The following is a 19,089-nucleotide window of genomic DNA, read 5'->3' on the forward strand; positions in this document are numbered from 1 at the left end:
TTATGGCGCCGCTGCTCCTGCTGCTCCTCTCGCTGCTGCCGATCGCTGCCGCCTACCTGTGCTGCGTGCGGCGGCACACGGGCAGCGCGGGGGCCGTCCTACACCGTCGGGAGCCGGGCCGGGCCGAGGCGCGGGGCTGCTTTCAGCCGTGGGACCCCGTGAGCGCCGGGGAAGGAGGGAGGGAGCGGGCGGGGGGCCGTGGGGATCGGGGCCCGGCGCTCACCTCTCGCCTCCTTTCCGCAGTGGGCCCCGCGGCTGTGCGGCGCCGGGCTGCGCCTCTTCGTCCATGTGGCCAACACGGTGAGTCGGGGCGAGGGGCTGGGTCGCTGCCCGGGCCCGGCACCTGTCGGCGCGGCGGGAGCCGGGTAAACAAGGCAGTAAAATTCGAGGGTTGTTCGGGGAAAACCGGACGAGGACAAGACTGCCGGGGGTTTCGGAGGGAGGGGGGTCTCTGTGAGAAGGTAAAACTCGTGTTTGTAGGGGTATTGTAGGGAAGTTGTGGCTCTCTGCGTGGTTTCGGGTTCACCCTGTCCCCCTGGCGGGATGCCGTGGAGAGAGAGAGAGCTGGCCTCTGGCTGAGGGTGTCAGGAGTGTCTTCAGGCATGGAGAGTCCGAAGCTGACATAAAACTCAGAATACAGGCACCACTAGCTTTCCTCAGACACGAAGGGAGTCAGGTTCTTCAGCCTTCTGAGTGGGGTTTTCAGGAAGGCGCTGAAGGCAGCTGCCCCCTCAGTCCTGTCCTCGGGTGGGCTGTGGCATTGAAGGCAGCTGTCCCCTCAGTGCTCTCCTTGTGTGGGCTCTGGCGTGTCTGTGAGCCTGCGGGTTGATTTCCCGCTGTGGCTGGTGTGGAGGAGGTGTGACCGCCATATGGCAGGGTGCTGGGGAGAGAAAAGCCTGCGTCCCCTTGGCAGTGAGCGCCATACAGCATCGCCTGCCTGAAAGCAGGTGGATTTTGTTGTTGTTGCTGCTGCTGCTTAGCCTTTCCTTTTGAGCCAGTGTCAAGGTTAGACACAAAAGTCTCATTTCAGCAGTGTGACCTGTTACAGAGCTTGGTGGCTGGTTTGGCCTGGAGTGAAAGCTAGCGATGGGCTGTGTTTGTTTATGAGAATACCTTGCAAGTGGCTTTCTTGCAGGATATAACAACCAGAATACCTTTTTATCCTTTGCTTTGTGGCCACCTCTGGTGTGTGATCCTGGACTTGTTTCCTTTCCTGACATCGCCCTTGGAGGGGGAATGTGAGATTCTCGGTTGCCTACAGGATTGTGCTGTCTTAGATGTAGATTAGAAGCAATGCGTTTTCAAAAAGAGACTGTAATTCTTACGTAATGTGTGAGGTAACGTATCGCTCCATGGATCTAGGAGTGTTGCTTCAGACTTGTACTGTATTTGTACATCTGTTAATGTGTTTTTGAAGTCCATTGTTGAGCTATTAAGACAGGCTGGAACAAGGCTGGTATCTTTGGGACCACTGATATTGCTACACTGGGAACCAAGGTATTCAAAGAGTGTTTTCAGCTGTCTGCTACCATGGAGTCTCTAAATATCTCATGCTTTTTCATGCTCACTCAGTTTACTGCAGGAGCTGGTTGAGTGACAGGAAAGATCCTAACAGTGGGATAAACAAAATAATAATAAGCTTCTACCTTATCCAATGTCCACGTAATCTGCAGAACATGAAGAAGGTAATGGGTGGGAGCTCTATAGATGCTTCTTAACAGTGTTGCAGCCTGCAGTTGCAGGCTTTCTGGGCTGCGTCAGGGCTGGACAAAGGCAGGAGAGCGAGAAGAATACAGTCTTTTATATAAAGATGTGAAGTGGGGGTGAAGCATTTTGGGCCAATTTTGTGGCCTGGAATACAAGTATTTGTGCTATTTTTTTACTACATAGCATTGCATGTTCTCTAGGGTGCTTTGAGACTGCAGCAATTGTGAACACATTCAGCGCTCCTTGTCTAGTGAGGAAGGTATTCAGGTCAAAGTTACTGCAAACCAATGTTTCTGCTTACTTTCTTCTAGGCTTTTGGACAGATCTGCTTACTGCCTATCTTAATAAGGTAAGAGTGGCGAGTTTTGTCCCCCTCCAAGTTTCTTTTTTTTTTTTTAAAGATTCTTGCATTGCACACCACTTGCATGTTATCTGAAATTCTGAAATCACCTTTTCTGAGGGAAGCTGCATAATTTGATTGGTGAGCAAGATTGTCATAGATGTTGTTTACTAGATTTTTTTTTTAACTACTCTGGTTTGAGTGGGTATCAGAAGAGATTAACCTTTTTTCACACTCAGGCAAGTGCATGGAAACTGAATTTGCCAACTTACCTCTTTGCCTTTCTGTTATTTTGCTAAAGAGCAGTCTTTCTTTCAAAGCTTGTGGATGTGCGAATCTGCTGTGTTTATCACCAGTAGTGGTAAAAGAATAGTAGTCATGGGAAAATGAGGCCAGACCTGAATTTCAGAGGTTTTAATATGTTCTTTTTAAAGATAGTCACTATTTTAGGTTGGCCTTTTCTCCTTCTCTCTCACATTTTTGTTAAAACTGTGCTTTCGAGTGTACATTACACTAAGAGCCACTCAGGCAAGAGGTGTCAGGAACCTCAGGCTCACGCTTGGCTCGCATAGTTTGCCCATCATTTGATGGGTCATCTGTGCAGATCCCAGCACACTGAGAAATGTATTAAACACAATTGGTACCCCTGGTTTTTTACTTGGGGCATGGGCTTTTTGAGTGAATCAAACTCAGACAAGTGTCACTGCTGTTATACATCCTTCCTTGACATCTATGATAGGGTCTTGATTCCCTTGCATCATTACGTGTTCCAAGCCCTGGACTTGTGCTGCAATCCCTGTTGTATTTGGTTGCAAAATAACTGTTGAAGTAGGTCATGGAAAAGTTTGAGGAGGTGCTTAACAGGATTAGTGCTTGAATATATGGCTTATACTACTTTCTCCTTTTCCTCTCCATTCCTGTCTTTGTTGGTCTGTGGGTGATATGTCTAATTTAAGTGAATCGAAAACTTTCACCAGTTCTTTCCCAGCTTGGGTTTACTGAGGCTAGCTGGTCTTATGTCAAGAGGTAGGAGGCTTTGTTAAGCAAGCCAAATAGATTTGATCCTGCCTTTAGGAAAGGTGTGAGAGATTATCTTGTAACTGTTGCAACTCCCTGCTGTGAGAGCAGACTGCTAAGACAAAATGTTCTTGGGTAAGGTTCCCCCTGAACAGTCTGAAAAATTAGTCATGGTAGAGCTTGCAAACTCTAGCAGTGACTCTCTATCTTTCAGGCTGAACAACTTCTCGCTCATGCGTTCACTTGACATTCACGAAGATCCCACATTTATTCCGGAGGTTGCTGCAGAGGTTACGGAAGACAAGTCTGAGGCTAAAAGTACTTCAGATATTATCGAGCAGCTGATAGATGTGAGGTCAGTATGTGATGTGTAAGAGTGGAGTGGAAGAACACATGTGTTGGCACTGTTATATTAGTGGGAGGCCATCATTGTCAGTAAGCTGGATTAAAATCTTTTTCCACGCCTGACTACTTTACCAAACAAATTGTGCTGTCAGTCATCTTTCCTTTTGTAATTTATAAATTGCCAGTAGTTACAGGCAATGTGACATTTCTACAAGCTTTAGGGAGTCTGCTTATTTGGGAGAGACCAAATCCTGCCCTTGCCAGGGCTCTGGTTGAACTATTATAACAGATACACTTAGTGGTTGACTAGTCAGCACATAAATCCCTTTAAGTGAGTTTTCAGGTGTGCTGTTTCTTGCCTGCAAGGAATCTCAAAGAGAACACAGGTGTTGCTTGGAGGAGGGAAGGAACACAGGTTATAAAGAAAACAATCCCCATGAAATTAGGCTTTGTTAGTTAGGTTGCTTGGATAAATGCCTGTTCAGCTTCTTGATTGCAGCCTGTACTTGATTAAATCCCATGAGATTCCAGGTGAAACACTACTCAGGCTCGCATGTCTCACTGAGGTCTGATGCTGAGGTGGGAGCAGCTGGGCTGCTATGAATGCTCTCCCCATCTGGTTTTGTTCTTAGTTGTGGGCCTGTACAGTAGTTACTGAAGGTGTCTATGAGCTGAACTTCCTCGGTGTCTCAGAGAGTGGGTTCTCTGTATGTATCCTTGCTTTTAGTAAGACTAAGCTTGCTCCCTGCTTGAGTTATTAAGCTAGACCAAGGAAAAACTTTTAGCTCCTTCACTTTAGAGGGAGGGACGTATTTCTGTATTTGCTGTAGGCATTGGTCAGGGTGAGTGCAGCCTTCTGGTTCTTGTGTCCCCAGCTCTACCAGTGATATATTATAGTGACTATTACAGGGCAGGTCACTGGAACCTTGTCTCTTCCTGGCATGGCAAGTTACAGTGCCATACGCTGTCCTATTTCAAGGTATGGCTTCTGGGTTGGGTGATGATATGGAGACATCACAGGAGTAGTAATTGTAGGTAGTTCTTGAGATGATTTTATGTTAATCCTGTTGTGATGAGAAATGGTTTATTTCTTATGTACTAGATCCATTGACTTAGGTTTTAAGCAGTTTGTTGATGCGCTGCATAGTGCCTTTTCCCCTTCCTGCACCACATGCTGTATGTGATACTGGCTATCTGGATCAAACTTGTGACAGAGATCCTGGGAGTAAGTTTACCCGTATATTCTAGCTATGCTGTAATGGTGCAGTGGTGAGTAGCAGAAGTAAACCTGGAATAAATTTTGAACAGTTTAGTGACTGCTGTATTGCATTAGAAATATGAAGCAACTAGAACATGTCAGCAACACCAGTCCCTTATTTCTGCGGCACCCTTAGTGTACCTGGTGTCTTGCATGTGTGCAAGGAGCCTGGCAGAGCATGAGTGGAAATGCGTAGGCTAGCAATCCAAATGGTGACCAGCAGGTTTACTGTGAGTGATGCCCAACCTGCATTGGACTGTGATACTGAAGCCTGCAGGCCTAAACAGAGGTGGCTTTGATGGTTCATAGTTGCCCCTTTAATCCTTTCTTTGCAGGTTTGATTCTGCTAGCAATGGCTTTAGCTTCAAAGGGATCAAAGACTACCTGGACTGCTACCGGTAGGTGAAATTGTGTTCTGGGAACAACCTGTCTCGCATGTTCCCCTGTTGTGGGCTGCTACTGTTCCACAAGTACCCTTTGGGCACCCCTTTGTTAGGATTATCCTTGAGATACCACTGTTTAGCATCACCCTTTGCAGTCCTTTCCCTCTAATAGAATAATGAAGGAAAGCCAACTGGGAGAGCTGGCACAACTTTTACAAGCCCTGCAAGGATATTTAAATGCTGTTTTCCTTGGCTTATTGTCAGTTTTCTCTGGGAGAGATTTCTACATACCTTGTTTGCCCAAACGCATGAGTGAGAAGGAGAGAAAGGTTCATCTGGAAGATGTGAGTTGCACATACTGTGGGTCTCTGAAGAATCCCTTTGTTCCCCAGCTGCTTGTGCTCCTGTGAGCAGTTTGACTGCTTTCACCCAGTGAATGCGTCCAGCTCGGGAAGAGCTGGAAACACATCCCTGACTCTGAGGTTCTGTGAGCTGTTGGCCGCTCGGTAACTCCTGATTGCCTCTGGGACATGTGCCAGGTGTGGAGCGCTCAGATAAACCCTCTTGCGCTCCTGGCACTTGTTCCTCAAGGGCCACCTCTGCTGCAGCCTTGGAGCAAAAAGCTGATGCTGCAGTCTGGTCTTATAGGTGCATCCTCTGGCTGTGAGGCTTTCGTGTCAGCCAGACATAGATGTGTTTGTGGTGCAAGGTAGCCTTTTGCCAGGAGGGAGAGAAGGCCTGTTTGTTAAAGGTGGATTATGACAGTACTGCTGGGAGCCCTTCTCTGTAACAGGAGGCCTGTATAAAGGGGACTGGCCTCTTGGTCTTAGCTCATGATACTGAGAGTTTCATAGCCTGAGGCTTTCAGGAGCTTGAGGACTCTCTGTAAAGCTGTCGGTTGTCCTTGCCTGTTTATCTGGTGGTTCAGGAATATCTGGGTAACTTACCTAGCTCCTGCTCCTACTGTAAGGGTTGGGGACATGCTGTGTAGGCAAATTCTCCCCTTAAGGAAGGGAGTCTTCTGTCTTGCTAGTGTCAACTGTGTTGAAATCATCACCACACACAGATTCTTATCTAGTTCTTGCTTACGGCTGTGACAGCTGCCATCTTGCTACATGAGAGACAAACCCTGTGTGTGGATGTGGTGTGGGGGTCTTGTAACAAGGTCCCAACTTCTGTCCTGCAGGAGTGGGAAGCTGACGCCATCTCAGGTAGCGAAGAACATCATTGCCACGCTGGAGGACTGCGACAAATCCACACCCCCACTCAGAGCGATAGTGCAATGGGACCAGGAGCAAATAATGCTGGTAATGTCTGCCTCTGGTAGGAAAGGGGCCTCTGCCATCCCAAGAGCAGTAGCATCCATTAGAAGGGGAAGACGCTCTTCTGCTGATATATTGCACAGAAAAATATGTATATTTTTTTCTCCCTCCTTGTGTAGAGAACTGCAAACAAGTTTGCTTTCCTTCCTGCAAAGAGAAGTAGCATTAAAGCAATCTGTTTCCTGCTGGATGACTATGATTAAAATGGGACTTCTGTGCTTGTGTGGCATCCGTTAGCATAGATGCTTCCAAGTAGTAGTTTCCCATCAGCATATGGTGGAAGAAAGTAACTTTTATAGTTGGGCTTAGTAGCAGCCTGAGAAAGCCATTTTTGGTATCTGTTCTGATACTGGTAATGACCTTCAGCTCAACTAAATTATATATAATGTATACTTTTTTTTCTCTGTGCAGATGGCTGAGGCCTCCACTGCTCGTTACAGGAATAAATGTACCCTGTCTTATCTGGATGGCATCCCAGTGTGTCTGAAAGAAGAATTCAAAGTGGTGAGTTTCCTTGTCTAGCTGTCAGTTCATGCTGCAGGTGGTCAACCTGGACAACTTACTGCAAGAAGGTTTTAAGGCCAATTCCTCAGCAGAAGGCTGAGAATATGTTTGTAACAATGTGGGTTTGTAATGAGTAGGATTAACAAGTTTTGCCAGGTGAAGACAGATCAGCAGACATGTTCCATATCTTGTACTGATCTCTAATCCATGAGGAGTAGAAGGTGGGGGTGAGAAACAGTCCCTCTTATGAAATGAGAATGTATAAAAGCATCTGCAGTGGTGGGTGTAACTGTATTTCTCAGGCACTGACTGCTCCACTGGAAAAACATCCCTCTCTCCTTACCTTAAAGGACATGTGTCAGAAATATGCAAGTTTCTTTGAAAATTCCCACTCACAATGAGTTTTGCCTGTGGCCTAACAACAGTTACCATTAAATACTCCTGGCGGTGCTGTCAAACTGTCATAAGCTCTGCAGAGACCTGCCCATAGGGTGGGAGTCCTGTTTATGTACAGATTCTTCCATTGCTGCATCGAAGTGAAGAGTACTTAGCATACTCTGAAAATGAGTCCATCTGGTATTTTGGCATCCATCTAATCTCGGTGCTTTGCTTCAAAGCACACCACATCTGAAATGCTGCAGCTCTGTCTAGAAAAATGGAAAACAGAGCTCCTGTGTGCTGTGGGGCCAAGGTGACTCTTCTGGGCATAGTAATTACATTGCTGCAGGGAGGCAGACTTTTGACCATCTACATACTTCTGTTTTTCTGTATCATGGTATTAAAAGGACTCCTGTGCATGGGAAAAGGACCAAATATTGAAGCGTTGTCTGTCCTAACAGAATCCAACACAGGACAAGATGAAGAGTGAAGCTTCCTAGCCCGCCCTTACCTCTATGGGTCCTAATGTCTGGGATCTGTTGTGGAGTTGAAGTGTGCATGTGAAGCATGCAGATATGCCTGCCTACCTTGCCAGGGTTTTAGGATGAATAATGTGTCTTCTTGCTAAGGTACCTTACCATCACCGAGTAGGAACAGTGTATCTTGGGACAGAGCCTGAAACAGAAGATGCTACTGTGGCCAAGAAGCTGCGAGAGGCTGGGGCTATCATTATTGGGGTCTCAAACATGCATGAACTAGGGACTGGAACAACTGGATGCAACCCTAATAGGTAAAAATCCCTTTCCCCTTCTCTTCCCCCTGGTCTAGAAAGATCTAAAAGTCTGTCCAGAACTGACAGAGAAGTGTACAAAAATAGGGCAAACATGAGAAGAAAACTGATGGAAGCACCCTGTGCAGGGAGAACCCAGGGGTTATGAAAACCTAGCATTTTAGATTTGAGGGTCAGAGTAGCTGTGGAAGCCTGAAGGCTCCTGAAACCAAAGGAAGGAGAGGATCCAAGTGGTGTCTGCTGAGTAAGGAACTTGGTTTGCCAGGCCTTACAGGCCTGGAGGTGTGAATGTTTACAGGATGAGTGGTAGAAAAAAGCGGTGACAGAAAACAAATAAATAGTAGTCTAATGCTCAGTCACAATAGTGACTAAAGGCCCAAAACGGTGAGAAAAGGTACAGTCATCTCGGGAAAACATAGTGTTTTTATTTCCTAGCTAAAAGAGGTTCACTGGAATTTGCTTTACTGTTGTGAATTCTCCAGCTATAGCCAAGCTGAGAACTGCTATTCTGGAGTAGTGGCCCTCACAGCCTTGATAAGCCACGTGCAGAGCCACGCTTTGTGCATGTGCAGCTGGATGGAAGTGGGGCTCCCCCTCAGCTGCACCAACGTACCAGGGCATTTCCTCACTGGGTGAGGTCAGCTGGATACCCTGCCGCCTGGCAGGTCTCTTTGGTGTCTGGGGACTGTGGTCAGACTGGAGAGTTTGGGAGCTGCTGCTCTGGGATAAAGGGCAGAGCTGGGAATGCTGACCGGCTTGTCTGTAAGAATTGCTGGCCACCAACCACTCCACCTTTTGGAATTGCATAATGCACTGTGGCATGCAGTAATGACAGAGTGCTGTTGTAGACAGAAGAGCAGGAGCGGCATCCTTTCTCTTGCTTTGAGTCTGTCTCTCTTGGATAGGCTGCTTATGGTAACGAGATTGGACTCTGAGGCACAAGTCTCTTTGCATCTTGTTTTCTAGGGAGATAGCGCTATCTGGGATGAAATGGAATCTCTTTACTGAGAGAATGGAATCCCTGAGCTGTGTTTCTGGATCTTTTCCTGCCCTGTAGTGCACACGGTCCTTCCTAGGAAAAGATTCAACACTATTTGTCTGCCTCAGGTACCACAAGATCCCTAGGAATCCCTACAAGCCGAACCACTTCACAGGTGGGAGTTCCAGTGGGTCAGCAGCAGCTGTAGCAGCAGGTAGGTGGTCCTAAACAGAGTTCAGGGGTGGTGGGAGGAAGGTCCTGAGCCAAAGTACTTACCTCAAGCATTTAGTTTTTATGAGTGGGTTTAGAAGCTGGAGGAAACTCCTAGCTCAATAGAGAGCTCTGTGTGCTGCCTTGGCTACAGCTGCTGGTAGAATGGACAGAGCAACATGATGTCTCTCTGATCACAGGCCAATGTGTGGGTTGGTTTTTTTTTGGTAGGTCTCTGCCCGGTGGCTATTGGCACTGATGGAGGCGGCTCTGTGAGGATTCCTGCTTCATTCTGTGGCGTGGTGGGGCTGAAAGGTAGAGCGCTTTAATCATGGAGGGATATCAGATAGAATGCCACAAACAAGTCAGGCACAATCCATTACTTCCTGTCACACAAAACTCAACCAGAGAAACTCTGGAGTATAACACCCTGAGAGTCATGTGGGTTGGACTGGCAGAGCAGAAGTATTCTTACTACTGGCTATTGAACAGATGTTCAAAAAATCCTAACTTATTTGAGTTAAATGGTAAACAAAACATGCATGCTGCTTTTCTTTCTACCCACTTGTCCCTCTTCAATCTTCCTTCTTTGCTGGGAGGTGTTCCAAACATAGTCAGGTATCTGTAATGAGCTGGTGAAAAGCATCTCCACCTACAATGGTTTGCCATCACCCCAATTACAGATCTGAGCAGCATCAGCCTTTCCATGTATCTGGCAAGTTAAACCTGGTAATAGGCTTGTACGAAACCAGGATGTAGCCATTCCCTCTTATCTCTGTGTTAGAAGAAGTAGCAATGCAGTTCTTGCAGTAAGAATTTAATCAAGGGGAACGTGCAGAGGGCATACAACACAGGACAGTGTCTGCAGCATGGAAGGTGGTGAGGCAGGATTGTCACTTGGAAGAGATGCTGGCTTTTGGGAATGGTTGATCATTCTGAAAGATCTCGGCTGCTTCATTTGAGACCAGATACTCAGCCATTACTCTGTTTTTCCATCCTTCACATGTGCTCAACTTGATTAATCTTGATTCATCTGAGGAAGATGATGATGATGACAAAAATGTAACTGCTCAGAAAGGTGATACGAATACTCACAGAAGACATCTGGTGGTAGGCACAAAGTCTCACTGGTGAAGTGGATGACATCTCCCAGGGGGTTGGTATCTCCTGCTGTTGATAATACTGCTCCTGCCTCTCCATCCTCCATACCATAGATGCTGCTTCTGCATATTTAAATGCATGTATTTCAAAATGTCCCTGCACACACTTCCCCTCAAGTAAATAATTTCTTATGGGGGAAAACAGTTCCGCTACTTGTTGAATGCATCATGGTCAGCAGAACAGGGTATTGAAAGATGAATGACTGGGCTCTGAAAAAGCAGACATAATAGTGGCTGGCAGGGGTGTGTTGCTTGCTGACCAGGAGCCCCAGAGCCAGCTAGGTCAGATCTTGCCAGTGACTGCTGATATTTAGCTAACTGCCCATTTCTTTTTCTCTAGGTACGTTTGGGCGCATCAGTTCTCATGGCAGCTTGCCGCTCTCCTACTCCACAGTCAGCGTAGGTAAGAGGACTTGTGCTCCACTTCAGGGACCTTGCCGTGTGGTGTTCTCACACAGGAGGCAATCTGTGCCTACAAAAGACTTTGGGGGGAAGGTACTATTTACCCCTTGTCGTATTCTTATAACTGATCTCTCTTCTACAGGCCCTATATGTACCTCAGTGGCAGATGCAGCCATTGTTTACAGCGTACTTGCTGAGCCAGATCCACTTTATCCATATGGTAGGTGAGCCCTCTTTCTCCCTCAGCCCAGGTGCTCTGCCTTCCTAGAGGCATTCTAGATAAAATGAGGAACTCTTGTTTGTTCCCTGCAGGACTAAAACAGCCCAAAGCCACCCTCTCTGATATGTGTGCTCCTGACCTGAAAGGCTTAAAACTGGGAGTGGACTGGACATTTTTTAAGGTGCCTGTTCTATCTCTTTCTGCTGCTTTGCAAAATGATATTTTGAAGGAATTCAGTGTATTCCCTGTTCTCTTGCCTGTCATCATTAGAGCTTCTCATATTTAGTCCTATAAGTGGAAGAGAATATAGCCTGGGTGAAAACATCAACAGGGATAGACTTCGATTTTTTTTTTTTTTTTTTCCCCCCTAAGGCAGCCTTTTGAATAAAAGCCTGTTGGTGGCATGGAGAAAGGTAACTGTACAGTTGATGGCAGTATGCTTCCTCATACTGCTGTTTCTATTGGAAGCAATGCTTCTGAACTGATTACAAAAGGCAGTTAGTTTAAAATCAAATGAGGAAAATGAGTGTATCCATTTGGTGACAATGCTGTAGCTGCTGAGTGGTATTTCATCATTCCAATGTAGAAACTGGGCTTGCAAGCTAATACCGCTAGGCAATTGTAATGCAGTCCCACAAACGTGATCAGGATTTCTTCTGTGGAGGAAAACAAGGATTCTTTCTGGCTCTGCTCCAGCACAGAGGAGGAATATCCTCTCCTCTAGAAAAGATGACCTTTCCTTTTCTGTAGGAGTATGACCTGCAAGCTATTTTCTTGGAATAGGAAAGGCAGTCCTGGAGGGCTGTGTTTCACTACCATTAGGGACAGGAACAAGGAAAGCTCCATGAGGACCAAAGTCCTGGTGAGGACTCACCAAGGAGAGGAGGGCAGTTACTAAAGTCTATTTAGTTCTTTCTGTTTTTCTCTAGGCATGTGATGCTGAAGTCCTGTCTGTCTGTGAGAAAGGTAAAGAGGAAAAGTCTCTTATTGTGCCTGATGTCACGGTATCACTTGGTGCCCCTCTTATGTATGCATTAAAAAGATGTCGCCTGAAGTCCTTAAAGGCAGATGCTTAAAGAGGTCTGGCTTGACAAACAGCAGTAGCTTTGTATTAGGGAAACCCTCCCGACTGTTGAGGGTTAAAAAGCTCGGCAGTTGTAGGCTTGTCAGGTTAAAATGGAAGAATGCAGTCCAGTGCGCTAAGCCTCTGTCTGTATAAAGACAGATCTGTGCTCAGTAATGCTTACTCTGCAAGTTCTAATGGTAAAAGACTTTTTAAGGGAGGGACTTGTTTCACAACATAATGTTCAGTAGGAAAGACAGGGCTAGGTCTTTGTGATGTATCCAGTCCTCTGGTATTTCCCTGAAATCAGCCAAATGGTGACATTAGGGTGGCTTTCTCAGATTTTAGACTAAGCAAAATTGACCCTGGTGAGTACTTGGGGGTGGGGGAGAAAGATTCTACAATGCCTGGTATAATAGTTGACCTCCTATGCATTGGAGCTGAGATAGGTCACAGTAGTCAGGCTTTATTTGCCTCGATTTGCTTGAGCCTCCTTGTTTCCGTAGAAGACTATTACATGTATAGAGTTTTCTTAGGAGAGGTGCACCATAAGCCAGTGAAATAGGCAAGCTTGGATATTTATGAAGAAGGTGGGGTCAAAGAAAGAAGGGAATTCTTTTTAGACTGCAAAAGATTAACTTTTTCTGAAGTCTTAGTGTTCGGCCTTGCTAGAGTGCGTCAGGATTTAGTGAACCTGTACTGTTGACCTGGTCTGAGTATCCCCTGGGTTCTTCTACCAAAATGGATCAGAAGAGGCTTTGAGTGTGAATCTCATGATACTAAATAATCATTTCATGCTGATGGAATACCAGTCATGTCAAGTGCTCAGGGAAGCATTACTAGACCACCTTCACTCTTTGGGTTAACTGGGGGGGTGAGGGAGGAGATGAACTTGCCAAAATGTAGCAGGTAAGTTAGGAACCTGTCTGCAAGCCCCTGCCCTGTTGGAGTACTGAGATCTAGTTAGGCTGAAGGCTTTTCCCTACAAGAAGCAGCTGTAGCAGTCCACATGCCACTGAAAAGGCTTGCCTTGTAATGGCCTATGGGGCCTCTAACTTCTTAAGGGGGTGGGGATTTGCAGCCCTTCTATGAAGTTTGCTGAACTCAAAGATGCTGTCTGTGCTTTACCTGTTCTGTACTCAGCTGTGGAGCACCTGCAGAGTTTGGGAGCCAGTGTGGTTGAAGTTTCTCTTCCAGAAATGGAGGAAGTGCGAGTAGCACATGTAATCTGCATTCTCAGTGAGATGAGGGACTTCCTGCAACCTGACTTCAACAAACATTTCCAGGATATGGTAAGCAGCAGCAGCAGCAGCTTGGATCAGTGGCAAGTAGTTGTCCCGGCTGATACAGAACAAGCGTCATATGCCATTGGATGACTACTGATACAGGAGAGCAGACCTGGAAGAGAACTCCATGGCTGTCACATTCAGTTTCTTGCAAGCAGACCCATCATCAATGTTTTCTCTTTCAGAATTTGGACACTCGAGCTAATCTGACCTTGGCTTCCCAGTTCACAGCTCTGGATTATATTACGGTAAGGAACATGCTGTGGTGAAGGCCAAGGGGAGGCACCTAGTGAAATTGTAAAGGTGGGGTAGAGGATTCTCTTAACCTCCCCATGCATGTGGCAAGGTACCACCCAGCTGTACTGCCCTTTGCTGTGAAAGTATGCTAAATGGTGGGGCGCCACAGAGGACGTGTCATGTGGATTGGTGTCCTGCATGTTGATTCCAAACTGCAGGAATGGTGTCTTCTTTTGCAAAGGCATAGGCTCTGATGGGCAGAGTCTGTCATCATCAAACATGAGCCTCATGAATCAAGAGAGCCCGGTCAGACTGTAGTTGTCTCTGTTTGCAGGCAAATCGACAGAGAACTCGGAGCATGAGATTTTTGCGAGAGATCTTCACCACTGTGAACTGTATCCTTACACCAGGTATTGCCAGCCTTGGCCAAAGAGCTGGTCCCTGACAGCTGTGTGCTGCATTTTAAGAACAGTTATTCCATTAACTTTCCCTCCCCAATTTTAAGAGCATGATTTTTGTGCAAAGGCTTTGCTGTGTCTCAAGCCTTTAGAAGAAAATGCAGCCTGGTTAGAAAGACTGCTGTGTATTTCTAGACTTCCTGCCTATATCCATGGCAGTGAGAAACTTCTCCTTGGTACTTGAAACAGGAGCTGCAGAGCCAGCACAGTACAGAGGAGGGACTGGACATGTACTTATGTATGAAGATGTTCTTGCTCTAAATAGAAACTAACTGCTTAATTCATAAATCCCAGCGACTTGATTGCGTTCCAAGGGTGTGAGTTTGCATCACCAATGTATATCAAACATGCGGCTTTAATGAACTGAGCTGTTCCTTGGAGACTCACCACTGCCTGACTCTTCCTTTGCTCTTTAAGCACTGGATCAGGTTGCTCAGAGAGGCTGTGGAATCTCCATCCCTAGGGATATTCAAAAGCCATTTGGACATGGTCCTGAGCAACCTGCTGTAGCTGTCCTTGAGACAGAGGGTTAGACAAGATGACCTCCTGGGGTCCCTTTCAACCTCAATCATTCTGTGATTCCTCCACAGCTGTTGCTTGCACTGCCCCAAGAATCTATGAATCTGACCTCTTGACTGGGAGCAGCAATTTGTCCTTCACAGTCCGGTCCATGAGGTAAGAAGAGTGCCGCTTGCACTATGGAAGCAAAAGTTTGGGCACAGCTGGAGACTAGCTGAACTAACTGAAGGACCTCAGGCTGTAGAGCAGGAGACCAATTCTAGCTGCCTCTCCAAAAAAAAGGATGACTTTGCTGCTGTCCCAAGGCAGAAATGCTGACGACAGCTTTTCCCCCAGGTTCATGCAGCTTGGTAACTTCACTGGGATTCCAGGCCTTGTGGTCCCTATTGGATATTCTACTGCTGGGCTTCCTATCAGCTTCCAGGTAAGCATTGGCTCTTTGTGAATGCTGGGTCACAAAATCCCCAACTGGTTTTGTCCTGAACCACTATAACCAGGTTCCTACTGTTCAACATTGTACACTTGAGGAGTTGGCAGGTACTGGTAATAAAGTTTTAACTTGTGGGTGAAGAGACTTGCCTCAGAGTAACTCACTCCTGAGTGGCAGAGGGACTCTTGAGGTATCTGGGAGAGAGACTTCTGTCTCCCTGTCTACTTGCATCAGTACCTACTTTTTGTTATTACCATTTCCTCTCTTTTCCTTATATCTCAGTTCTGTAACTTAAGTCCTTCCTTGCTTTTCTCCCTCTTGAAATGGGTCTCATGTAAATGAAAGGTCCATGTCTTGTAATTAAGTCACACAGCTGCCTTTATCCCAAATGCAGTGATGCCATACTTACTGGGGTAAAAGGGAAAAGCATGTGTCCTTCTGGTGCTGCTGGGGGGGAAAAAAAGAGGTATGTTGTACAGGGCTTTCAAGAGCGTCTGTATGTGATGATGCTACTTTTTTTTTACTTTTTTCCCCCTCCTCCTTTCTGTCTCTGCCTCTTTAATGTTCTCCTAGGTCATGGCCAAATGGTGGGATGAAGCTGTTCTTCTGAGGATTGGCCTGAAGCTAGAGCAGTTTCGTTACCAGACCAAAAAACCATCCATTTATTATGACATCCTTGCATGATGGAGTGACCAAGATGGGCTATAAGTCTTTTTTTCCTAGTCTGACCTGATCAAGTATTAGAGTGGACTTGTTTTCAATGTTCATCTGAATAAGGCTTAGTAGCAGGCCCATTTAAGGAATGGGAAGGAACACTGATCTAAGCAGGCACTGATGCTGAGCAGACATCATTTCTGCTCCCTGTTTGTTATTGGATGGTCAAGTTTGTATTGGGGAGCCCAACAGTGCTAGCTAGTTCCTCACTGTGTTTTTGCCAACAGAGGAAGCTGCAACTATCTTCTGCAACTTCTTTCCATGTAAGGGTCCTGTGTAAAGATAGAAGACAGATGCATCTACAGGACTGCATGTGGGCAGTTCATACTACTGTGTGTGCATGGACAGGTACAATCCCTAGACCTTAAACCTTCTCAACAGAACTCCTGCTGCTCCAGGATATAACAGAGGTACTGTTTTGAGGGGGAGAGGCAGCTTCCCTTAAGAATGCAGCTCCCTTGCCATGAAGAGGATCTTAACACACCTGTAATTAGGTAGTGTGTGTTGTGGCCCTTTAGTCCTTTGGAGCAAAATAGAAAGCCTATAGCTATGAAGTGTCACTGTGCTTCTGTCCCTTATGCCGCAAACAGCATAAGGTCAGCCTGACTGTTGCACAAAGCATGGGTGTGCTCGCTGCATGAATGGTCCTACCTACCTTCAGCCTTGCCTGCAAGGGGAGGAAAAAGCAGAGCATGAACCCTCACCAGCTCTGTGACCCATAGCTCTGGTTCAGGGTTCTGGCTTTCTGTTGCACATCTCTCTTTCTCAAGCTAAACCTTGGAGAGCCCCTTTTCTCCCAGTGGTTGCATAAGTAAGTATAAGCCTACTATCATGTAGGTGTCCAAATGGAAGAAAGTACTTTCTAATAGCTGCCTCAACACCCCTTAAACAGTATTTCACAGCATTAACAACAGCTGAAACTTGTAGGAAAGTGAGCTACCACAAGAATTGAAGCTGGGTGCAAGAAGGGTGTTGCACGAAGCCATGTGCAGCAAAGAGCCTGCTCTAGATAAGAAGCCAACCCTCTCTTATCCCAAACGTACTTCCTGAAGTAATCAAGGTAGAATTAAGAAGTGGATTAAAGATGAGGCTATACTACATAAAGTATGATGTGGCTCTAAGCCACAGTACTGCATTTCATTGAAAGGCTCCAGACTGTAAACTCCCTAGTATCTGTGTCCTGACAGCAGCACTAGGGCCACATGATAAGAAAGGCCTAGGATTAACCAAAACTAAGCATTTGTGTTTGTTTTGGAGTAGCTTGGGATTAATGCTTAGAGGCATCTCCTGTTGCCTACCTCATCAAGTATCCTGGGCTTGTGATCAGGCTGCTGGAGAAGCTGTCCTACAGACAGGAACAGAGAAGATCACTGTATTCTTACTTAACTTGGAAGGAAAGAAGGAACACAAAGCAGATGCAGTTTCTCCCAAACTCAGTACAGTTTGGTTGGGTTTTTTCCCCCATACGTATCCACTCTTTGAACAGAGCTAGCACTTTACTAATGGCTAAAACTAAGTCAGATAGCATCTGAATGGAGGAACATTGCATTGCCATCTTCTACTTAATTATGTGAGTTAAAGCATCAATGCCTACCATCAGCTGTCACCAGCATCCACAGTTAAATTAATTATATGATTGATACTGTGTTTTATCTTTAATTCCTTAATTGTGATACTGCCACAATTATTTTTTCACTAATTCTAGTATAGTTCAGCTTTATGAAGAACAGTTTAAAAGCAAAGTATTTCCTCTATTATTAATGATAAGTTATTAAACACTACCAACATACCTTGGTATGCTGAAATGCATTGTATAGCAGTAAGGGAGTTGATAAGTGTTTGACAAGAATAAATTTCTGCCCGTAACATTACTGCTTGAAAGGAAATGGCTGAATATTCCCTAATTTAGTGCTACTACTTAAGGGATTAGAGATGGATGTTTAAAATACTCAATTACCATCCTGCTAGATGAAGCTATTTATTTCAAATCCCTTCCTCAATGATACACTACCTTAAAATTACAATTTCAATATTTAGTTCATTCCCTGGGCAGAGCAAGGGAGCTCAAGTTACTAAGAGGAGAGATAGGAGCTAAAGATTTTTTTGAAATAACAAACAAACTAATAGTTGCATCCCGCTAACAGTGGGAAGACAAAAGAACTGAGAGCTTTTACTGACTGACAGTAACTTAGTCTGTCCTTCCCCACACTGCTTCCTCCCTTTCCCTAAACTGGTATCGCATCAGTGCACATTTCCAGTACAAGACTTCCCTGGTACTGAGGTTACTAATATAAACTTTACTCATCCTGGTGAAAGGCCACTGTGTTTCCTTTCGTCCCCTGGCTGTTGGCTTATCCGAGTTCTACAGCAGCCCAGTTCCTAAAGAACAGCGGTTCTACCCGCACAGTATGCAATAGCAAGGCAGTCGTGTGAGCAAAGCGGACACAGTGACCACACACACACTCCTGTTGCTTCACATAGATATATGTATGGATATAGATATACGGTATATACACATTGATTTTTTTTTTATATATATATAAAATAACACCTTGTTTATAAAGCAACATTTAATTGCCACTGGTTCCCTTCCTGCCCCACAAAAACAATAGTATACAAAATATAAAATATTTTAAATATTTATAAACGCTGCAAGAAAAAAATAGAACTGTACGAAAATATTTTTTTTTTCTGAGGTTCCCTCACTGCCCTGTGGGAAGGGAAAGAGAAGGGGTACACATTTGGCCGGCCTAGTGTGCCTTGAGTCCATAGTTGTTAAGTGGGTAAGAGTATGCCCTGCCTAATACTATCCGGTCCCGGAGGAGCTTAAATAAGACATAATAATTGCAGAAGAGGATGAGGGCCATGGAGAGGGTATGGTTCCACTTCTCTGAGCGCAGCAGTGAGTAGAGCTGGTAGCAGACCACGCTGCCTTCGATGAGAATCAGCAGGTTGAGCAGCCGTAATGGACGGTGAAAAAGGAACTGCAGGGAAACAGTTAAGAAGGGCAGATTTCTGTAATTTGTTGCAGTGTTGAAGTAAGGAGGGGTATGTACCTAATGCTGTTGGGCACCACTGGGCTAGCAACCACTGTGCTGGGCAGAAGAAACGTTTGTACTCCAACCACCACTAGCTGCTACTTAGGGAAAGCAGCATACATGGCCTGTAGAAGTCTCATTTTGTTTGAGAAGGGGATGACGGGTGGAAAAACCTACTGACCAGCTGACGTCCGTTCCCATTTCCCTGGAAGATGTTAACTAGAACCCTCTTAATAATATGCCACTGTCTGATCACAGAGCTGCGTCACCGTGATGAGAAAGCAGTGACAAGGCAGCCATGGCTTCCGTCTTGCCCAGACATCGCTGTA

General features: G+C 45.7%; 2 protein-coding genes across 2 annotated transcripts in view; one reads left to right on the forward strand and one right to left on the reverse strand.

The window, feature by feature from the left end:
* Positions 1–2: 2 nt before the first annotated feature.
* Positions 3–18,706, forward strand: LOC129207839 (uncharacterized). Its single transcript, XM_054829391.1, has 20 exons — positions 3–158; positions 244–300; positions 2,019–2,056; positions 3,279–3,419; positions 5,003–5,065; positions 6,237–6,357; positions 6,784–6,876; positions 7,884–8,044; positions 9,152–9,237; positions 9,465–9,548; positions 10,734–10,796; positions 10,938–11,015; positions 11,108–11,196; positions 11,945–11,981; positions 13,222–13,370; positions 13,550–13,612; positions 13,936–14,011; positions 14,650–14,734; positions 14,915–15,002; positions 15,582–18,706. The coding sequence occupies exons 1-20, from the start codon at positions 3–5 to the stop codon at positions 15,690–15,692; spliced, it is 1,839 nt and encodes a 612-aa protein (XP_054685366.1). The 3' UTR covers positions 15,693–18,706.
* TMEM39A (transmembrane protein 39A) overlaps positions 18,373–19,089 on the reverse strand; it is a 20,358-nt gene continuing 19,641 nt past the window's right edge. Inside the window, 1 exon segment of the mRNA XM_054829515.1 lies at positions 18,373–18,706. Coding sequence (XP_054685490.1) covers positions 18,473–18,706 — 234 coding nt within the window. The 3' untranslated portion in view covers positions 18,373–18,472.

This window comes from Grus americana, chromosome 1 (assembly GCF_028858705.1).
Source record: "Grus americana isolate bGruAme1 chromosome 1, bGruAme1.mat, whole genome shotgun sequence".
NCBI lineage: Eukaryota > Metazoa > Chordata > Aves > Gruiformes > Gruidae > Grus > Grus americana.

Bases quoted from the DNA above. Each gene is read 5' to 3' on its own strand.
- LOC129207839 (XM_054829391.1), top strand. From the start codon at position 3: ATGGCGCCGCTGCTCCTGCTGCTCCTCTCGCTGCTGCCGATCGCTGCC. The intron at 5,066-6,236 runs GTAGGTGAAATT...TCTGTCCTGCAG, and splicing joins GACTACCTGGACTGCTACCG to GAGTGGGAAGCTGACGCCAT. The intron at 8,045-9,151 runs GTAAAAATCCCT...TGTCTGCCTCAG, and splicing joins ACTGGATGCAACCCTAATAG to GTACCACAAGATCCCTAGGA.